The sequence below is a fragment of the Magallana gigas genome, chromosome 1 (genome assembly GCF_963853765.1).
Source record: "Magallana gigas chromosome 1, xbMagGiga1.1, whole genome shotgun sequence".
Taxonomy (NCBI): domain Eukaryota; kingdom Metazoa; phylum Mollusca; class Bivalvia; order Ostreida; family Ostreidae; genus Magallana; species Magallana gigas.
Window position 1 is genome coordinate 50,027,326 of NC_088853.1, and position 24,046 is coordinate 50,051,371.

General features: G+C 32.0%; 1 protein-coding gene and 1 long non-coding RNA gene across 2 annotated transcripts; both read left to right on the plus strand.

Moving 5' to 3' along the window:
• The first annotated feature begins 2,041 nt into the window (after window positions 1-2,041).
• LOC136270955 (uncharacterized) lies at window positions 2,042-2,915 on the plus strand. The gene is made up of 3 exons (XR_010708810.1): window positions 2,042-2,202; window positions 2,403-2,505; window positions 2,626-2,915. It is a non-coding gene; the product is annotated as an uncharacterized lncRNA (long non-coding RNA).
• Window positions 2,916-8,701: 5,786 nt separating this feature from the next.
• Window positions 8,702-15,573, plus strand: LOC117687932 (uncharacterized). The gene is made up of 10 exons (XM_034465357.2): window positions 8,702-9,063; window positions 9,968-10,198; window positions 10,475-10,729; window positions 11,183-11,320; window positions 12,321-12,458; window positions 13,239-13,379; window positions 14,076-14,213; window positions 14,627-14,770; window positions 14,958-15,063; window positions 15,157-15,573. The coding sequence occupies exons 1-10, from the start codon at window positions 9,012-9,014 to the stop codon at window positions 15,320-15,322; spliced, it is 1,509 nt and encodes a 502-aa protein (XP_034321248.2). The 5' UTR covers window positions 8,702-9,011; the 3' UTR covers window positions 15,323-15,573.
• The last annotated feature ends 8,473 nt before the right edge of the window (window positions 15,574-24,046 follow it).

Genomic DNA, 24,046 nt, shown 5'->3' on the forward strand with positions numbered 1-24,046 from the left:
TTATCCCGCTTAGAATAAAACTGTTAGGAATTATAAATAGTGCATGTATCATTTTCAAAACAAATTTCACTTCATATAACGATAGAAATGTTTTTATTAAAATGTGCTAATCTCTTTAAGTAGACCTTTATAGGAAAATGTTTTTAAACTTTTTTTTTTTTGGCTTTATTTTTCTTACTCCGTTTTAATAGGTTGCCCTGAAGATCGTTATGGTTACGACTGCAATGAACAGTGTAACATCAACTGTGGAGTTCCAAATCGATGTGATAGAATTACGGGCCATTGCGTGGGTGGATGTCAACTTGACTGGAAAGGAGTTAAATGCGATACAAGTAAATTTAATCTATTCTTTTTTTTCAGCTAAACCTATCTATTTTTACATATTTACATTTTCAAGTCTTTTTTGTGATAACACTAATAAGCGATTGGCTTTGTAACGTATCATTTAATGCATTTTATCAATGGCTATTTTAATATTCAAAGTTACAGTTGCCAAAAGTTATATGAATATAAATAATGACTAATTCGGGCATGATTAAATTTATCATAAATCCTTTTACGCTTTATTGGATTCCAATACCCTGAAGATATTTGATAAACACATAACACTAAATATATAATTCCTTATTCCTTCAACACGATTTGATACATAAAATGTGGCTTTGTAGCTATATGCATGAGTTTTCTTTTTATCTTTCTTTTTTTCTTTAAGGTTATGAAAATATAACATTTAGATATTATCTCTTTAAATCAATTATTTGAGTAAATGCTGATGTCAAAATCGCATGCTGAAATATCTTACAGAATGCATTACTGGAAAATTTGGGCGCTACTGCAATATCTCATGTGGTCACTGTCTCAGCAAAGGACAGTGTCATTATACTCATGGTACTTGTCCAAACGGATGTGAGAGTGGTTACGAAGGGAGTGATTGTAAACAAGGGAATATTATCTTTCACAGATTACAAAAACCTGATTTGATTTGAAGGATTACGTTTACTCAGGGGCACAACAGTTTCACTATAAGGAATGAAATACTACTAGTTGCACTTGTAGTAGTACAATAGTATTTTAATTTTTAACATTTAAAAAAAAAAGGGATCAGTGACCTTCTTTTCATGCTAGTGGCCTTTGAATATTAACTGAAAAATCTGTTAAAATTGTCCACCCTAGCCACGATTTCCTTTATTTTGAAATAGTTATAAATATAAAACGATGGAGGGATGTAATCACTGAAATATGGATAATTTTATTAACTTTAAGTATATATTTCTTCCCCAAAAAATAACATCAAAGTTTGAATTTCCACGATTTTCTAAAATTTACCTATTTTTGATCGAGTATTACCAAAAAAAAAAAACCTTACTAATAGGACCCCAAAACCTTTAATTGTCAAAAACTACTTATATTGTACATATATTTTGTTGGTATTAAAATCATTTAAGGTCAGTGATCAAATATTTGAGATTTGCTATCTTGAAGTGGTTTTATGCATTTTTTCTTTTGATTATAGCTATTGCGTGTCAGCCAGTAATGTAAAATTTTACATGAGATAACAAAACCAAAAAAATTGTAAAATGATGCGGCAAAATGCATAGACACTTACTTTTGCGATTAAATTGTTACCAAAAAAAAAATTAATAAAAAAAGAAATGAAAAATTTAGTTCGAATTTCCTCTGTTTGAATTTAAATCTACATTAGTCATAGCATATTTTTCTCAGATACACAATCCACGGATATCATTTTTCATAGTTTTTGATAATATCGGTATTTTGTGTTTTTAGAACAATACTTTGATCTTTTTTTCAATTTGAAACCCTGAGTAAACGCAATCCTTTAAAGCACTGTGTTTTTTAATAACTGATGTTCACTATATAAGCTTATTGAATCTATGCGTTAAAATTTTTATATTGCAAAAAATAATTATTCAAAAAAATTGTACACCATATAATTATTTGAATCAACAACCTCTTATCTTTCACAAAAGTGTAAGGAAATGAATAAAACAACATTTTTATTATAAGATACATGTGATAACATTTTTAGTTCCTCTGTAGCGTGCAATAACAACACATATGGATACAGATGCTCGCTGAAATGTGGAAGCTGTCTTTACGTGTACGGGGAACAGTGTCATCACGTGACTGGTCATTGTCCACGTGGATGTGACGTTGGTTACGAGGGTGATCGTTGTGACCAAGGTATAATAAAAAGCGCTTAGAGTGCTAAAAATGTCAATTTAATAATAAAGTTACTTTCAACTTATTTCAAAAAATATTTTGAAGAATAATTTAACATTTTATCCCTTGAATTAAGATGGATTTTCTTTTTTCAGCATCAAAATTATAATTTGAAAAGGTTTTCGTATTTGTATTTCAAGTTGTAAATTATTTTGTGTTAGTTACCAATGATCCTGTATCCAACTGTCAATCATCGATTCCCCTCTATGTCTGTGTTTCCATAATTATATTATTTGGATTGCTAATTGTGTTTTTAGTGACTCGGTAAGTAAACACATTTTATTTTTATTTTTTTGTCTAAAGATTGATGTTATTGTTTTTTTTTTGTTTAATTTTCGTCAATAAAAGTGCATTGTTAATGCTTATGTATGTATGCTTTTTCAGACAACTTGGAATCAGTGTATGCAAACCACAAAAAGCCAAAGAATCAGAATTGAAAAATTAAATAAACGTAAAAAGGATCCAGAGTACATAGAGCCCTCTCTGATGTTCGTGTGTGAACAAGAAAACACCACTGCACATGCATATGAAGAGCTGGGGGAAATTTCACCTTACTACCAAAACGACAAACTTCCATGAGAAAAAAAAACCCTGACAAATTCTATGCTTTTAAATATCATATATATTTCTACTGTAAATCACAGATTCATCAGGTGTAGTTTAATTTTGATGTATATTATTTAATCACTTTGTTCATCATTATATGTGATTATATATATATATATATATATATATATATATATATATATATATATATATATATATATATATATATTTGAGAAAATTAACATGCAAACGTTCTGAATTTTTTTTTTTTGCCAATGTGTGAAGGGGTAGTTAAAGTAACGCCATTTTAACAGGAGCAATAATAAGTAGAAGAATACTTCGTAAGCCGACATAAGCACCTTAGGTTTTGTTAAATAACCAAAGCAGAAAGATCGGGAAAAGGGAACATGCCTCATCCATACTAATTCAAGGTGGTTTGCCACAACAATGTTCTATTTGACGAATCTTTCCTTTTTATTTTTGTTCTTTTTTTTTCTGTTTTTCAAATAGCAGTATGAACGCAAGACTTTTAAATGATCATCAACCTCTATATTTGAACTGCAGATTGTCAGTAAAATAATGGTAATATTATGACACAACCACATTGTTTAGCATCAATAACAAATGTCAATGAGATCTTCAAACTTAAGACTCTCTCTCTCTCTCTCTCTCTCTCTCTCTCTCTCTCTCTCTCTCTCTCTCTCTCTCTCTCTCTTTTAAACACTTTAAATCAACACATAAACAGTATCTTCCAAACTATCTAAAAAGTGGGCAAATATAAATTCTGATTTATTTTGTATTCTATACCCATTACTCTCTCTCTCTCTCTCTCTCTCTCTCTCTCTCTCTCTCTCTCTCTCTCTCAATTAATCCATTTCAGATTACTTTACCATTATAGCTGTGTAAAAAAATGGTTTATGAAGCACTCGGCTGTACAAATAATTAAGGTGATGATACTTTTGCAAACAAATCTAAATTTTGCCAATATATATGAAATACACCTTGAATTCATCGAAAAAAAAATTGTATAAGTGTATCTAATGGACAGGTTTGAAGCAATGCAACAGAGCTTGCAAAATCAATACACAGCATATACAAAAAACGCAAAATCAAGGCTACAGGTCAATTGATTAATCTTATCCTGATATTACAAGCAAAATGATTATTAAAATATTCGAATCATAAAGTTATCGAGTCATCGCTTTGCGAATTAAAAAGACCGATTGATTGCTACATGTTTATAGAATGGATTTGATCGACCAAGCACGAAACGCAAATAAAATGGTCTTTGTTTAGAACTATCAAAAAAGCTAAAAACAATGAATTCAATGAATGTACCTAGAGAAAACTAGATAATGGTACTCTCAACATTATAAATGCGTTTGATGAAAATAAATGCATATCAAAAAATTAACTAAAGGACCTGCACATTAATATTTTCCAATAAATCTTACAGAACCAAACTTTATGTAAACACCCTGCATCGTATATCAAAAAGGAAATGAAAGTGTGTGAGGACAAGGATTCGATTTTTTTTTTTGGAATCGGAGACCATGTTATTTTTTTTTTTAATCAGAGATCAGAGAAGAAGAATCGTGTGCCCCGATCGTTTATTTCCGGTTGACAAATCGTTATAGCCTCGCACTTCCGGAAATGAATAAATCGTGACGTAAAGCAACGTGTAACGTAAATTACAGAATTTACCAAGAAACACGCAAAACTGTAGTTATAATTGATGAAACAAAGAGTCTTTTTCGAAAAAAGAGAAAAAGAGAGACAGACAGACAGACAGAGAGACAGACAAAGAGAGACACAGAGAGACACAGAGAAAAAGACAAAGAGAGAGAGAGAGATTTAACGCTTTGTGTGCGTTAAAAAAATCATTTCGACTTCTTCGGCTATCGTGGGACTATTTTTGTTTCCCCAAGCAAATCTGAGAAAATAACGAGCCGCCTGTGAACATGCGCCATAAATTTTTGCCAAGTTCTATCCCCTTGACTTGCCTTGATAATAGTTGACGATAGCGGCCCAAAAGTCCGGAAGCTGATAAGCAAAAACTGTGCTGCTTTTGATGCCGCCTGTGACGCGTTTGATTTATCACGACATGGTGAACTTTGAAACCGAGACACCGGTGTCGGGTGTTGCCCTAGGAACGGGAGTCCCGCGATCCCCGGATGTTAAACAACGGGGACTACAGTGTAAATCTCATTTGGAACTATCATTGAGTGTAATGAAAATGTAATATTTGTGTTGATTTAAACATCAATGGAAGTGGAGTAGCCAAAGCAATTTACCGGGTGCTAACTAGATGACAGACTGTTTGTTTGCAATGCATTATGGGAATATAAATCACACTTTTTTTCATTAGTGGTCCCCGATTGATTTGCTTTTTTAACATTGTTATTTTTTCCTTGAGTTAATAAGTAAAAAATGTCATTTTTTTCTATTTCGAAAGTAGTGACTGTGTTTGCCGTATTCAATGAAAATTAATGCGCGAGGATTTAAAGAGCGTTTATTACGATGCTTGGGAACAAAAGCACATGACGCTTTGAGCACAATGCATTGTAAAGAAGTTGCATTGTAACATTGTAACAGTGTATTCTGTATAGGAAATGTCAGTGGATATTAATATCGGAACGCTTATATTGCCATTATTATTAAAAAGAGAAAATTTGTAAATGTGAATTCTAAATGGACGAATACAATAGTATAGAAGATTACATTCGAGATGACAAGTTTTCTAAAATCTCGCCAGATGCGAAATCGTACAAAGTTCAAATCAAACGACAGAGCTCGCCGTCAAATGACGAGAAGGAACCGGAAAAGAAGCAGCAGCAGGAAAAACCAAAAAGTGGCCAGGGCGATGTCGTAAATGGACCAGATATGACGTGCAAATCTACCAAAAATCGTCAGCCGCGTAAAAAGGGCCGTTTGCCCTCTGAGGTTGGTAACCTGTGTCCTTTGAAGTCTTAAAAACGATTCAACGATTTGAGTTCAATTTTATTTAATGTATTTTCTAATCATTAAGAAACAAAATTTTTGTAAATGATAATACCATTAAGAATTTAAATTCTTGTAAATGATAATACTCCCCCCTTCCCCAGTTTCTTTCTTATCTTTTAAGTTTGCCTTTTTACAATTCACCTACAAAACGAGTATAGCGATAAGCTTTATCATGTAAAATGATGTTAACTCCTATTGATTTGAAAAGTTACATGTGAAAGATATGAAAGTAAAAGAAAAATCCGCACAGAGGTAGTATTTTGATCAGTAAATCAGTTACAATTGCTAATGATGAAAATATTTTATATAGTAACATATAGTTTCATTTTAAATTAAAACTAGTTTAAAATAGTAACAAATATCTTCACTACAGCGACATACTAGTGATTTAATTTTTGTGATGTTTCTATAATTTTTAGTTTTATTGCTTTACAGTCATTTCATAACCCTTCAACCTCCCTTTTCCCCTCCCACATTATAATTACACCTTTCTGTTGATTTTATTGCACAAAAACTGATCATTATTATTTTTTTATTTATTATTCATTACAAAACCTTGACAGAAGTTTACGTAAATTGTTTATCATATTTAGCTATGTTTTTTAAATTTATATGACGCAGAAATTGATAACTCTTATATACGAACTGTACTCACAAGTTTAATGTGTAGATTTATTTTCTGGAGATTTTAGCTGACCGAATATCTTAAACAAAATTAACTTGTTTGCTAGTATTTTTGGACCTTCTTTTTTCAATCTCTGCCCTAACAGGAACCAAATTTGCTCATTTAGCACCCCAAAGAATTTTTTAATAAAAATACATTTAATTTGAAATTCATAATGGAACTACTTGAATGGTCAGTATTTCCCTGGACGAAACCGGGGGAAGTAGTTGCAGTATCGGTGGACAAAAACTTTCTTTCATCCTCATAACCGGTAAATATGTCCAATTATAATATATTTGATCCCCTGTAACACCTTGTATACACCCATTGTATACTTTGTAATCTTCTGTCACCCCCGATTCACATCCCCTGTCAGCCCCTGTTATTATATGTACGCCTCTGTCATTCCCTGTAGGTGCCTAATGTTCAATATAGGACTATGACTGCATCTTTTTTAAAAATAAATCTTCTGTGATTTTTTTTTAATAATTTGCCAGTAAGTGATTTTGAAGACAAATTATATTAAGATATACATTTTATGTTTGCTTATCTTAAAAAAATCAAATATATGATCAGTACTCACAAAAATGTCGATTAGATATACATGTGCATTCTGAAAAGTTTTCATTGCAATTTATTTAACGTTGAACTGCAGCCTCGACACTTACATCATACTAAATGCTTCTCGATTAAAAAAAGCACTGAAAATTAAATATTGTATAAATAATACGAACTTGAATGGCTGGAGCAAACAAATAATGTAAAGTAAAACGTTTCAATTCATACATGCACAACTCTAAATGGATCGGGATAGTAACCTTAAGACTGCACAGCAGCTGAAATCACGAAGTTGAAGCGCATGCATAGTACACCTCTTTATTGTCTTTGTATACAGATATATATACGAAATTTCATCATTTTCTGAACAAAAAAAGATTATTTCCAGGGCCCGGTAAACCATAAAAATACAAATCCATTAAGTAGGTTCTAAAATGTATTATCAAACCGATATTAAAGTATGTAAAACTTACAAAAAGACATCCACAATTTTAAATATTTCAACGAAAACATTAAAATTAAAGAAATATAATTGTGCATCGGATTCGAGTTCCTAAATTATGTCCGCGACGTAACTTCTGTAGAGAAAACAAATTTATCGTTAACAATTTACAACACGTATATTTACATCCTATTTAATATGTTACAAGGCAGAAAAGTACAAATGTACTTGTTGAAATAAAGAAGAAAAATTAAAATCATAACGAGTATTGTGCGTTCAAAACCATGAATACTTTTTTAACGTTTCCTAAGTATCTGAATGTTTATTCTTTACTATACAAGTCAAAACATAAAAAATAGATTTAAAACAAACTCAACCGTTATTTTCTTTATATGTTTCTTCTACATAGTTTTCCACTAACTATTTCCTGTTCAATCGAATCTGACCTTTATTTTGAGCTTTTGCTTCCAGACTATCTACTATAGAAAAGAGTCCACTTACAAATATTTTAAGTTCCGGAAATAAGACACCAATTCCTATTATAAACTATTGTAGTACTCCTCTTGGCTAAGTTGTGTGGTTGATTTTCGCCTTTTACCATCAGACTATATGTATTAACGATTTACATTTTTTTTTCTACAGTTCCTTGTGTGTCATGTTTATTTCACCGAACCTTCTATAAATACAGAACTTTATATGGAAGGCGATATTCAGAATTTTTGATACTTGTTACTCCGAAAAATTCATTTAAAAGGGGATTGTTTATTATATAACAATACATTACTATGACCTAAAATTTCCCCAGTCTAAAATCCAGATATAAGAACGTAGGATTTAATGAAATGGATACGTTCTTAATTCTGTAATGATATGTGATGTGAGAATTGTTTTCTCAAACTATTAGCAAAAAACGTGCATAAGAGTATAATTTGAAAGAAGAAAATATTCGGATTGCAAGCGGATTCTAAGTAATAACGTATTTATAACGTATCTTTTCAATCTTGCCTTCAGTTTTTAGAATCCATATATAGACAAAGCCACATACACACAATAAGTGGTGCTCCATTACATCTACAGCAAGTTGCACGGGGGTATAATGAATTGTTATACCCTAACAATACTCTTCGTTAAAGTTCTGATTAACAAAACGTCCAACAAAACAAATGTTACTTCAACCGTTCCAACAAATTCAGAGTTGACCGGCCTCCTAAAATTGTTTGACTGCTACTTCAAAGTTTATTAATTTTACGTCCGATCTCGGTTGAACGGAAAAGTGGAAAAGCTGTGCGGCATTAAAATAAAACTATACCTGTATCAGTAGCAAAGGGTATAACAAAACAGTTGTTGACTGACCATCGGGCAAAATATGATTTGTTTGACCTTCAGACAGAAATGTTGCCCTGGACCTTGGGCAGCATTTATGTCTTCAGGTCAAAGAAGTTATATGTTGCTCTCATACATTAAAGACCCGAACGAAGTAAATGCAGCGAGCGCTCAAGCGATCAAGAATATACGTAACTAGTTAATTTCCTTATAAACGAATGTTCATAAAACAGTATGGTGTGGCTGCTCTTCATTAGTGAATTTATTTGCCAAGTAAAAGCATATGGTAAGACAAAACCTTTTTTAGTTCTTTCTGTAGTTAAAAGTTTGTTGAATACTTAAATATTAAATGTAGTAGCATATTTGGAAGTTAGTTCTAAAACATGTTTATTTTAGTTTATTTTATTCTTACATTGAATTAAACTTTATGCAATAAATATTTCAAAGATCTATCTATCTATCTATCTATCTATCTATCTATCTATCTATCTATCTATCTATCTATCTGTCTGTCTGTCTGTCTGTCTGTCTCTCCGTCCCTCCGTCCCTCCCTCCTTCCCTCTCTCTACTATCTATCTATCTATCTATCTATCTATCTATCTATCTATCTATCTCTATCTATCTATCTATCTATCTATCTATCTATCTATCTATCTATCTATCTATCTATCTATCTATCATATATCCACAACTGTCTTTTAAAAACTATATAGTTATGTATTTATGTATTATAAACATGTATACATATTTTAAAGACCTTATTTAAGCAGAAATTAGAAATACAATATACTAAGACGGAAGATGATTTTAACATTGAGAGACAATTGAAATATTGAAGAAAAAAAACTGAACATGAGACACTTTTTATTAAGAATTGTTTGTTCGATATTAAGTGTTTAAGCAGGAACATAACTTATGAAACCAAAACCAGTGTACAATACACTAGTTATGAAATGATAATTGTAAAGGTATCCTTCATTGCATAATAGTAAGACTGTTTATTTACGTTAAGCAGCTTGATAGTTTAAAATTTTCACGAAAGATACAATGAATGAACGCTAGTAGTACACATAATACATAATGCGATGGTATAGATTTTTAATTTTAAAAGCTTTAAATTATACTAATAACATTATTATGTAAAAATGTAAATGTATCATCAATACACTTTTCGTTTTGTCAATTCGCAGAAAACATAGCTTTGCTTAAACCGGCATGGCAGCAATACCCCTATCCCGGTAGACCAGAGTTTGGAGCGGATCGAGCTGTGGACGGAAACAAATCAGATCTGTCTGCTCATGGTGGACAATGTGCGATATCAGCAAATTCCAAACCAATGGCGGAATGGCGGGTAGACCTAGGCGATGTGCTGAGCATACATCATATCTTTATACAGTACAGAACAGACAACCTTGATTGGGGTATTTTAGTTGTGTTTTTCTTCTTTATTGTCTCTTTTTTGTATAAAGTGACATTTTTAGGCATAAAGAGATCTGTACAACCCTTGTTATTTGGCCTTTTAGGTTTCATTTCCTGTTAAATATTTGATTTGTACTTGATTTATCTGACAAACCAAAAAGTATGAAAAGTAAGCGAATATTTGGGCTGCACTTATATTTCATAAAATAAATCACTGTATTGTATATTTAATGACTTATTTATCACGACTGAGAAAGCTATTTTATATGTATTTTTAGGTGCAATGAGCCAGCACGCTTCCAGATTTCTAGGATTCTCGCTGTACATATCGAACACAACTAGTAGGGAGGCCGGGATACAGTGTTTTAAGGATACCAACTACACATTAACAACAATCCCCAATCAAATAAACATATCCTGCGCGGAACATGGGAGATACGTCATCTACCACAACAACAGGACCCACCCTCCGTATCCGGCTGGGTATTCTACAGACGGAGGTTACATCGAACTATGTGAAGTTGAAGTTTACGGTCAGTATGCATACGATATCGATCTATTAATCAAGTGACGTTTGTATGATAATCTAAAAATTGTTGCATGTAGAATTAAAAAGGAGAAAAAAAAAATATTTTTTTGACATTTTTAAACGGATTCTAGCTATTGAAATTTTATTTATGTATTCAATGTGTTTGAAAGTTATTATTAAAAATAACAATGATAGGGTAAAGGTATTTTGAAAAGAATTGTTTCGTGCAATTAGCAATACTTTCAAACGTTAGAAAACCACCGTCGGACATGTCCACGCGCGCAAAAGTGGATGCACGTACATTTGTATAAGGTTACTTATAAAGTGCACTTAAAAATGCTCGTACACTAAATATAAGTTTCTATATTTATATATTTCACGTTTACTCTGCCATACTGTGACACATATTTTAACAAATCAATTATTATTTAATAATTAAAGCGACTTTCAATCATAGGTTGTCCCACACCAGGATATTACGGATATAACTGTTGCTTACCGTGTCCTCAAAACTGTCAGGAAGGTCACTGTGACATTGAGAATGGAACTTGCCTGGGTTGTATTCCGGGATACAAAGGTCCACAGTGTGATCAAAGTATGAACATTGTTTTGATATGTTGCTGCAGCAGTCCACAAAAAATGCTTTCTTTTTTTTTTTTTTTTTTTAGAAAGCTTCTGTTTTGTACGTTAATTGCTATACATTGAAAAAAAACACCAAAAAACTGTCTTTTATATCTTTCATTACTCACTATAAGACAGTGGGCAAAATAAAATAATTTGGTAAATCGATGGTATAGATTTTAATTTTTGTTAAGCCCTCTATGTATTTTAGGAAAATGATTTGAATAAATGAAGTCTTTTTTAGAGAAAATTTGACTTGCTTTAAATTACTAATTAAATTCATACATGTAGTCGTACTAATTTTTAAATCAAATATTCATATGGAACCATTCACAGGTCTTGAATTAAAGAATAATCTATTCAACAACAACTTTTATTTGAATAGAATACCAACTCCTATCGTTTCAAGGAGTTTTTATTTAGTCCTTTTTTTCTGTTCAGCAAAAATTTATGTTTAAAACAATGTGTCGCTCTTATCTTGTAAATGATGAGATGAGCAATTTGATATAACACATCTTTTCGTAGGCAATATTGAATCTCAAACTGTTACTCATTTACCGAAATGTTAATAATTGGTGTATGAAACCTTTTTTTCGATCAACTACATGTATACGCCAAAACATTTTCAACAATTATAGATTCCATTGTTATTTAAATTAAAAGTTAAATAAAAATTCTCATTGATATATATTTCTTTGAAACATTGCATGTAAGAAATGCAGGAACATGAAAAATGAGATATACATTGCCATCAATTTTAATTTCCATATTTTAACATTAATCTTTTAACTTTTAAAAATAACCATTATTTAAACGTTACCTTAACCTTAACTGCTTAGTATATATTTTCGGGACTATCTCTATACATCCTGTGAAGCTCGTTAAAAAATGGTATTGATTCAAGATATCTTAGGTCTTTATCAGTATTTATTGTCTGGTTTATTTTGAAAATATTGAGCGATGTTTAACAACAGAATGCAGCGGACACACGTATGGACTTGAATGTTCACGGATTTGTGGAAACTGCAGAGATTGGGAAGAATGTGACTATTTGAACGGAAGTTGTCCACATGGGTGTAACAAAGGAGCAATGGGTATCAAGTGTGACATTGGTATGACTCTATTATTTCATAACCCTCTGTTTTGAATTAATGGCAGTTTAATAAACTGAGCGAATAAAATTGCTATAAAGGAAATATTAAAACATTTTACAGTCAATTCAAACATTTTTTTACATCATTGACATCATAGCATATCATAGCATATAAATCTCATAACATTGGAAATTCATACCAAAGCACTCAATATCATGGCAAATCTTTGAATTCTAATTCGTCATACATGCAGCATACCATAGCATACCAGAGCAAAACATAAACATAATTATTTCAACTCAATTTCTATAGGGTTTTCTTTTTTTGAACAAATATTTGTATTGCAGATTTGTTTTGGTGGTAAATTTTGGGGGTATTTTTGGGGTTTTTTTTACAATTTTTTTCAAGTTTTTAGAACTCTTCTTTATGAGGAGGCGGTTTTGTTAAAATAACACAGCAAAGCATAGCAGGCCACATAATTAAGTATTTCATTTCCATTCTAATAGCAAGGCATACACATCTCATAGCATTGCTTTAAAATCTTATCGAATATCATTTAAATCGCATACTATAACATAAAATAGAATTGTATTAAATGACTGCATACATTTTAGCGTTTCCTATAGCTTTTTCTTATTTATCAATTCATATGCAAAGCTAGTTATGCAACCTGATCTAAATAAATTTCAGCACTTTAATTGAAATCACAGTCTTTAAAATTAGCTACAACCCCACCAACTTTAATAAACTTTTAATTAAGTAGACAACCTTAAAAAATGACCATCGTTCATTTTACAGCCTGTCCTCATGGTGTATATGGTATAAACTGTGAAGACAAATGTAGCATAAATTGTGGAGTACCGGGGAAATGTGATAGGGTAGCAGGAGATTGTGAGAAAGGGTGCCAAGTGGGGTGGAAAGGATCCACCTGTGATACAAGTACGAGGTTTCGTTTTTGGCAGCGACTTATCAAAATACAAGTCTTACATGTGTAAATATTATTTATTACTTCAGTTTTTTTCAAAATGGTGGGTTTTTTGTTACATGGTAATATACACAACGGCTGGCAAATATCACGACTACAATGAAATTTGAATAAGATTCTGATTTCCCTGGCCCTTGTTGAAAAATCCCAGAGATTTACCATCCATATTTTGAATTTCCAATTTATATATAACGTAAGATATAAAGTTTGAAAACAAAAATTATACATGTTAACATATAATTCAGATAAAAAAAGGTAATTTTTATAATTCAATAAATCAGTTTTAAATGCATGGTGAAAGCTGATATACCCTCAGCGGCTGTTAAATGCTGCATAATTTTAACGAGGTCATTTTAAATGATCGCATTACATTATTGCATTTTGATTTTTCGTAAAATTATAAAAAAGAAATATATATGAATGACTAAATACTTTCACAAAACCTAAACTGACTATGTCCATTTCTACCCTGTATACTCTCTAACATGTCTTGAAGATAAAGGTCACTTTGAATGCAATCCATTGATGTCTTCAGTCTTACCATTATGTATTTGAAAATGAAGAATGCATTGAATCAAATGTAAAATTATGCTAAGAGTAAAAATGAAATTAATCATTTTGCTTCATACATGAAATTTCTATCAAAACAGAATGTAACGGGGGTACGTTTGGGAAAGATTGTTCAAATCAGTGTGGATTCTGTCTGAATAAAGATCAATGTAACTACAAAGATGGCAGCTGCTTACACGGATGTGACAGTGGTTATCACGGACTTCAGTGTAGGCACGGTGAGTATATTGAACATGAAATTCTATGGTAAATTAGACTTTGTTCCAAATGAAGACACAGGATAAAACCTATTTATTAAAGAATCTATTGAGAATGAAATGCATCAAATATCGTATATTCTTTTCAAGTCAATATTAATTTCTATACTTTGATAAGACAAACAAAGTACAAATATCCACACCTTCTTAAACCTTCTTATATATTTATAATCAGACAGAATTATGAAAAGAAAGGGTTTTTTTAAATTTTTACCGTGAACATATAACATACCCACAATAACTCGCAAATTCCCGTTAATGACATTTAAATTTTCTAAATTTTATTAGGCAAATTATTCTTCCAAATGTGTGTTTTGAAAATCACAGTTCTTTTTGTTCATTTTGTAAAGTGATATCGTGACATTTTTATTTAGTTTGCAATAACAACACATATGGGTCTAACTGCTCTTTGAGTTGTGGAAACTGTCTTTACATGTACGGGGAACAATGTCACCACGTGACTGGTCAATGTCCACGCGGATGTGACGTTGGTTTTCAAGGGAACCTTTGTAATGACGGTAATCCCAATTACTGCTCATTAATTTCGAAATCCAAAAAAAAGTTTACAGTAAAATATTTCAACAAAATATGATTAAGATTATGAATATTATAATCGTATGCTTAATACTAATTGATAACAATCTTTACTGTTTAATTTGGGTTAAACATTTGAAACGCCCGATGTTTTGTTGCAATTCACTGCAGGTAATGACGAGTCTTCATCATCACATTTGAATTTGTCATATGAACTCTACTCATTTGTGTCATTGTTCTGTGTTAGTGCTCTCATCAACATAGGCTTAGTTTTCAGGTAAGAAACTTGAAATGTCAATGGTTACAAATATATCAAGCCAATCATTTTGTATGCATGAAGATGTTTTGTCTCTGTTAATTTTTTTTGAAGGGTATTAAGAAACAAATCAAAGAAGAGCCAGCACCAGAAAGAAATGACGAACGTTGGAACTTTGAGGTCTTTTGAAATTTCTACTCCTGTATACATTGCCGACAATTCTGCCCATGATGGAACAGAAGACGATCTAACAAATCTCGACTATGATGTACTCAATTAACGTTCAGCCATCAAATATAAAATAGGCAAATCTCGAATATAACGAGCACGGATATATCAAATTAAGGTCTTCATCGAATTCTTATTGATTCCCAGCAAAGTTCTTATAAACCTTTAAAATTGTCGTGTGTAATAAACAAAAAATACAGAACATGTTGTTTCTTTGTATTTCGAACTTGAAATACAGTGTCTTCCACGTTTCTGTTCAGACGCTAATGTAATGTTTCGGTAAGCGTTTTCTAAAGATGGAAGCTAAAAGTAAGAGTAAATTCAGGAGGGCTTTTGCAATCGTCACAGAAAATTAGTGTGTGTATTTGCTTTTTGCGAAATTGAAGCTGAGAAATTTCCCATTACTCTGTGTCTACTGAACCAGTACATGAAATATATTTCTAATCCTTATAATCTGAATCCCTCTCGTCGACTCCTACTCTACATAAGTTTTTTTTTTTTCATCAACTCCACATAAGTTTTTCAGCTCACCTGAACCGAAGGTTCAAGTGAGCTTTTCTGATCACCTGTTGTCCGTCGTCCGTCCGTCCGTCCGTCCGTCTGTAAACTTTTCACATTTTTGACTTCCTCTCTAGAACCACTGAGCCAAATTTAACCAAATTTGGTACAAAGCATCCTTACAGGAAGAGGATTCTAAATTGTTAAAATAAAGGGCACAACCCTTTTAAAAAGGGAGATAATTGCGATACTGCGAAAATTCGGTGGGTGTATTAAAAAGCTTCTTCTTAAGAACCACTGCACCAGACATGCCAATATTTACACCAAAGCTTCTATATATAGTGAAAATTCTAAATCGTAAAAATCGCGATCCCCGGGTCAATAATGGGGTCCAAAGAGGGATTCAAAGTTGATTAAAAAAGACAAATTTTACGTAGAAATATATGGGGGAAAATGTTTTTAAAAATGTATTCTCAAGGACTACAGTGCTAAAATTAGCGAGATAACTATACAAGTACACTAAAATAGTGTAGATTCTAAATTGTGAAAACCGTGATCCCCGGACTAACACTACGTACGGCTCCATAATATGTTCAAAGTTTAACATACATGTAGACTTATATAATGGGAAAATGTTTTTAAACTCTTCTTTTTAAGAATTACAATGCTACAGTTTGTGAGATTACTATGCAATCATTCTAAGAAAGTGCAGATTCTTAATTGTTTAAATCATTTTTTATTAAAAGAAGTATTTAAAAAAAAAATTCTATGATAAGTTTATCATAGTTAAATTATCTGGAAATACATGTGTATGTTTATCGACTAGTTTTTTGGTTTTTTGGAATTTCGATCCCGACATCAATTAATCACATATCGGGATCCAAGTGATCGGGATCAAAGATCATAAATTCAAACAACTTCAAAAAGGGGTGGATATTAGTTTTTACGAAGTTTTGATTTATAAACACACAGTTAGGAAAGATAAAGGAACAAAAGATAAAAAATGGTTATGGAAAAAAGTAAGAATCATTGATAGACTTTGTCAACTATATATAGACTTTCCATGTTTTTTGAGTTTAGTCTATAAGACAGATGATCGATGAGAATGCAAAATCTCAGATGCCAAATGCACTAACTTGGAAATAGTTTTGTCAGCCATTAAACAAAAAATGGTAAAACAACTCGTTCGATAGTTTAAATGAAAATCCCCTGTACATATTATTACTCAACAAGTATATATGAAAAGGCTTCGTTCTTATAAAAGGAATAAACAATGAATTTGAGAAGGTTATGAATAAGGACCGTCCGATTTCTACTTTTAGGAGAACTCTCTCTTCATCCTAAAACGTTTCAATGTACCTTAAAGCCGAACTTTTGAATAGTATTTTTAAGTATGTTCTTTTTAATTAAGAAATAAATCCTATGATATGAATCACTTTGAGGCAATTTTAACAACTAAAGAATTTAATAAGAATACTAATTATCGACAATGAACAATAAAATTTATCAAGACATAAATTAATCAAGACATTTGATAGGTCATGGTAAAACCACTTTCATGAGATCATGAGAACGATATTTCAGCGATTACTTGTGTTCTCTTTTACATAGTCTGATACTAAACGTTTCTTATCCTTGTATTCATATCCATTAAATGGAAAAGAATGTAAATAAACTTTATATATATATATATATATATATATATATATATATATATATATATACTTTGTTAAATATTTATACGTTATTTATATGTGCTATTCTCTTTGAATAGTTACTTTTATTTTGCTTCTGTAGGCGGTACATTTTGCATGTTGATAACAATTTTCATTTTATTCAGTAGGACTTGAAATTAATTCATACACGGTAAGCTCAAATATTGGCAAATAAATGAATCTCGTTTAGTTACTGGAAAACAATTTTTCAACAGAATAAAATCTATTTTTTTTTCCATGTTTAGTAGGTCTAAATGGTTAACAAATTGACCATCAGATATGACTGAAAATGTTATGTTTTAAGGAATAAAGAATCATTCTTTGAATATTATGAGGTGATAATTTTGGTCGGGGCGTAATCAAATCCAAAAAAGACCGAATGGCTCAATGATAGATTTGATCACGCCTCGACCTAAATTATCACCTCATAATATCCAAAGAATGATTCTTTATTACTTATATTTATATAATTTTAAACCGTTGTACTATTAAATATTTAATTATAAATAAGCATACCCCGCTGGGAATTTGGCGTCATTTGAAGTTATGGGTTTTATAATTCAAAATCAAAATCGATACGTAGTATTACAGGCAAAGACACTAGAAAAACTAAAGTTTGGGTATGGAGTGATTCATTTAAAAAATGCTCAAAAGATAAAATCTCTGTTCAACGTTTAAACTTATGAATAATATTTTCCTGAATCGTTCACACCTGTAGCTGTACAACAGATACATGCAAGCCGAGCATTTCTCTGTCTGCATGGAACCAGAGGAACAAAAATTAATTCATCATAAGGAATTTGTTTGTGTCCTGGGTTACCTACCTTTTATACCAGAACAAATGACGACTGCAAACTGTCAACCATCACAAAAATCCATAAATCGAAATACAAATTCAAAGCAGAGAAACACGGACCTTTAAAAAGATAGAGGTTTGATCAGGTGCCTAGGACGAGTGGACATCCTCTGCTGACCGGTCACACCCGCCGTGTGTTCTTTGTCGAAATCGGGAAATAAACGAAAAAGTCCATAGACAAGGTAATTCATTATGATCTAACAATTAGTATGAAAAACGTCAGTCAGCATGCGACACAGTGGAAGACTGTACTTGCTGACAAGGGCGTTGTATCGACCATAGAACTTAGGAAAAGATTACTTCTAACGAGACTGTTGATAGTCCTGTTGTTTGTCGGTAGCTTGCCTCGCCTTAGAAACTGTTCATTCGAAGAGCATGCCCTTGTGTATCGAATTAACTGAGAGACAAAAACACCATATGCAGGTGATGAAGGTATACTGCTACATAAGTAAGGAAAGTTGACGATGGAAAAATTGAATTCACCGAGTTTATCATAAAGTTTTGTTGTTAGGTTACCATAAATGTCGATTTCCAGTGAAATATCCAAAGATGAAACAGATGAGGCAGACTCTGTGGTTCTTTTATTTCAAGTTCACCGATATATATCGAGTCGACGTAAATATGGAAATACATGTTGACTGCTAAAGATTTATAAAGTGTGTGTCCTCAATATCATAACAAGGCGGAGGGAGTAATGATATTTAATATAACTTAGATTATTTTGACTGAAATTTGTAGAGCACAAAGTCTCTCTTTATTTTAATATTTTTTTCAATCGAATGATTCCTTTTAATTGTATATATTTTCTGCATTTAAAGCGATTAACACGTAGAAACAAATTATTTCCTCGTTTAGCAAACTACAATTCTATATCCGTAAACCCCGCATATGATTAATACAGTTTAAGTAATGATACTTTGAAACCTTCCTTATTGAACTATTTTGCAATCATTAGTTGGAAATATTGTTTTGTTCATCTGTGCAACGGTCTAGCGTTAGAGCTGTTTTCACAAGAGCTTAGACTTTCGGCAATCCGTGTCAGACTCCAATTTGATGGAGCGGGGTTTACTCATCGTTGACTGTCCAGTTTTTGGCTAGTAGATATGATTCAATAAACGCAAAGACAATTGACTTGATCAAATACATGCTGTATAAATCAGGTGAAATATCGCCAGTTTCACACAAACTTTCCCATATTAACAGTCTCTAAATATTAAATCAAGTATTTATTCTCATACTTTGGGTAAATTTCTGATAGCGTTGCGGTCGAATTTGTTGATTTATTCTATAAAAAGAACTATAAGGATTGAAAACTCCTGCAACCAATCAAGAATTTTAAAAAATACGGGAAAAACAAAAATTAAAAATCTATGTCACAGGGTCGTTAAATAAATAACGATCAACGACTTGGATTCGTACTTTGCTTTTATATTTATATATGCAAAGAAACCTAGAAAACACAGAAAACACATTCACAACACAACACACACACGTTGACGAAAGACAATTACATGTACTACATATTAAATTAAATTACAAACACAATGGTTTTCCCAATTATAATACCGGTGATTTACCGACAATATCACTGAATATGATGTTACAATAATATGTTTAACAGTGATCTTACCAGGTATCCAGGACTTTAAATAATAAATAAATAACTGGATCTTTGAAGATCAGGAATGGAATATAACAGTAAATGATACTAGCGCCGTAAAGGGTAGAATCTGTGGGTACTGGATTTGGCGGGACTTGCGCTTATATAGTGAACGAAGTTAGTAAAACATGCATATTAATGAGCTAAAAGTCGTCTGTCATTGGTCAATAAGACATATATACATGTACCTGGTCACTAAATCCTAAAAATGGAAAAACCACGTGTCTTATCACAACATTCACACATACACTCATTCATACATACAGCAATGCGTTCTATCAGCAATGCGCTCTGATGAACATTAAATAAATAAATTAATATGAACTGTGACATCTATAACAAGACAAAAGATAATAAAGATAGTAGCCGATACCAGACAACATTGCAAAGATAGAAGGTGATAACATCTTTTTAGTGTGTTTTATTTATATATGTACAATGAAATCTCAATTTTATTTTTCAACAAACTCAATGCAAACAACAGGTTCATATACTTGACGTATGGATAATAATGTGTATTGACAATATTACATAGTGAAAATAAACTGAACCACGAATATAAGGCGGATATTACTTAAGGGATGATAAAAAAACAATTGCTTCCGGTGTAATGAAGAATAATGACCCCCGTAGAATAATGACCAGGGGTCATTTTTCTACGTAGAATAATGACCCCCCAGTCATTATTCTACGCAGTAAAAATGAACAACCCCCCCCCCCTGGTCATTATTCTACGTAGAAAAATGACCCCTTTGCCTGAAGAGTAAGTGTAATTTTCATAAAAATGAGCACACTCCACATGAAGAAAAATGACCCCTGTAGAATAGTGACCCCCTTGTAAATTAAAGTTTTTCAGTATACTTTTTTATTATTTGTGAAATAGTCTTTACACTATTGTAATTGTTATTGCTGCAGTTTACAGAAAGTAACAGAAATTATAATTCATATTCAAATAAACTTAAAGTGAAAGAAGGGGTATATCTTAGAAAACAACAATCCTTCCGTTATAACAAGATATTGAGGTACTAGTATTGCATCGGGTTATGGTTGTCATCTTAACAATTACATTTACATATATCTATGGTGTTCCGATAGGGCCACTTCGACCTAAGTTGCAAGGGCGATAGGGCGAAGGCGAAGGAGCAAAAGTGCGAAGATGCGACGACGAAGCGCGAAGATGTGATGCCTAAAGTGCGCGGGTGCGAAGGCGAAGGAGCGATATTACTATCGCTCCTTCCCAACTTTGCACTCTGGCCTTCGCATCTTCGCACTTTCGCCTTTTTTGATTGCATTCTGCAAGTCTCGGTCGATTGCATAGAATTTAATACAGGCACCGTACTCGCCAAGGTTTTCCGATTAATCCATGCTATTATTGGTACGCATGCGCTAGGCCATCGTGCTTACTTTGAATGTTTATAAATATTTTAATATATAAATATTTTAATTATTGTGTACATGTAACATATATGTTTACCAGTGCTGGCTATGCCTAATCATTATCTACTCCACACACAATTTAATGTCCGCCATAATGTGTACGTATGCACTTCCAGACTCCTGTCACTTACCAGCCGTCTGTTTAATGTAAACCAAACACAGTAACAATCTAATTTCATTATGCGACACTCCTTGCTCATGCATGGATCTAGAGGGGGAGAGGGGGTCCGCCCCCGGAAAATCTAATATTAATAATTTTACGCAGTAAAACGAGAGAGGGAGTCCGGACCCTATCCCCCTGGATAATTTAATTTTATAAAAAAAATAATTCCAAAATATGCCTCGGAACCCTTTAAACTATGGAGAGCTCGCCAATTATAAAACATAGGTCCTAACAGATTACAAAGCTCACCGAGACCAGGCATCAACTTTATGAGGCATCACCTTTATGAGACCACCTTTATCATTTTATATGAAAACCATCCTTTATGATCTTGGATATTCATGGATTCTGTTTTGACACAATATCGTATATCATCTGTTAAAAAATTGTATGATAATTATATGTTCATATGTTAATCAATAATCAATAACAATATCATATTGCAATAATACATCATAACATTGAAACATATGATATGATATTGTATAATTAAGCATTGAATCATTAATTTTTTAAAGATGTGGTCTCATAACTGCAACGGTGTGTGCATACATATTGTATAACGCGCGCTAGCGCGTTATGAAAATTTGTTTAATTTGCTCTCATCGTTGCAGTTATAAGACCTCATCTTTAAAAAAATAATGATTAAATGCTTATATTTACGTTTTTTAAACATGTATTTCCTTCCTGCAAGTATGATTTGTTTTTAAAAAGCTATGTCTTATTCAACAGTTATGCGAAATTAACGCCACTGGAACAGCCGAAATATGCTGACAAAAAAAGTGCACAGCGTTTTAAATTCTAATAACACAATTTTATTTTTCCTCTGTAATTTAATGAATTTGCTCTTGGTAAACTAAAAAATTAATCAATTGAATTCATTTAACTGTCAAAATATATTTACATCAATGAAATATTTATCAGCGTAAGTATAATAACAGGTCGTTATCCGGTTTGAAGTCGCGAGAAGAGTCAGTTCCTGTTCTTCGAGAAAGACTGAAGAAATACTAAATGTATTCATACGCACCAGATTTGGTGATTGGGTCTTCTGTGTTGTGCGTAAATATCACTCAAATCAACCAATGCAATTTAATAGAGGGAAAGAAAGTAAAAGTAAATATCATAGTATGATATTGCATTGTGTGATACTGTATCATATTTGATACATAATATGATATTGTATTAAATAATACAATATAATTTGATACAACATTGTATCATATCAAATGATACAATATGATGAGATAAAGTAAAATATTATATAATACAATCAAATTATACACATTGTATCATATGATACAATAATATATATTAAAATATCATAAAATACAATTTCATGTGATATGATAATATATCATATTAACCAATATCATATTATACAATATCGTATGATACGATATTTTATAATATTGTATCATAAAAATCAATACTATACATAAAAATATCACGATACAAAATCATATCATAAAATTAAAAAAAATGATACAATATTTTATCGTATCATATAACATTTTACAATATAACATACGGTATTATATTGTATCCTATTAAACAATAGTGTTTCATATCATACAATACTTTATCATAGGAATCACGTTATATTATTTAACAACAACCTCATCTTTCTATCAAGCAGGTTTGAGTGAGGTAGGAGATTTCTCTAGCATCCTTGATAATGGAGATCAGGCTCTGCATTTAAAGCAACCTTTACGTTTTATTTATAATATAGTTAAATCAACTATGCAAGCTATCATCTATAAAACATGTGACCTGTTCCAAAAAACTAAACTTCATCAAGAATCATAAACCTATGGCTCTGCTTCAGCATTCAAGCCTGTCAGGTGCATCAGTATTATAAGACGCACCATCCATACAAGTTTAATAAAGTTAGGACCAGTAGTAACTAAGATATAATCATTAGAGGGCACCTGCAACAAAAACTTTATCCAGCTCTAAAAACCTTAACCTCCTCCATGATCCGAAACCTATAGCTCAGATTCAGCATTCAAGCATGTCTGGTGCATCAGTATCATAAGACACACCATCCATGCAAGTTTGGTAAGGTACGGACCAGCAGTAACTGAGATATTGCTATTAAAGGGCACCTGCATAAAAAAACTTTAACCTGCTCCAAAAACCTGAACCTCCTCCAGCATCTAAAAGTTAGGAACTAGATTCAGTAGGTTCAGATGCATCATTCATGTAATTTTGGTGAAGAGAGGACAAGTAATAGCTTAGATACAGGAGCTGCAACTAAAACTTTAACCAGCTCCGGACGCCGACGCCGGGGGTATAGCATATGATCCCATTGACTTCGTCTCGGTGAGCTAAAAAGGCGAAAGCGCGAAGTTTCGAAGGCGAGGGTGCGTAGTTGCAAAGGCGAAGAAGCAATAGTAGTATCACTTTTTCGCCTTCGCAACCTAGCACTTTCGTCTTCGCATCTTCGC

Bases quoted from the DNA above. Each gene is read 5' to 3' on its own strand.
- LOC117687932 (XM_034465357.2), top strand. From the start codon at position 9,012: ATGGTGTGGCTGCTCTTCATTAGTGAATTTATTTGCCAAGTAAAAGCA. The intron at 10,730-11,182 runs GTCAGTATGCAT...TTTCAATCATAG, and splicing joins ATGTGAAGTTGAAGTTTACG to GTTGTCCCACACCAGGATAT. The intron at 12,459-13,238 runs GTATGACTCTAT...TTCATTTTACAG, and splicing joins GGGTATCAAGTGTGACATTG to CCTGTCCTCATGGTGTATAT.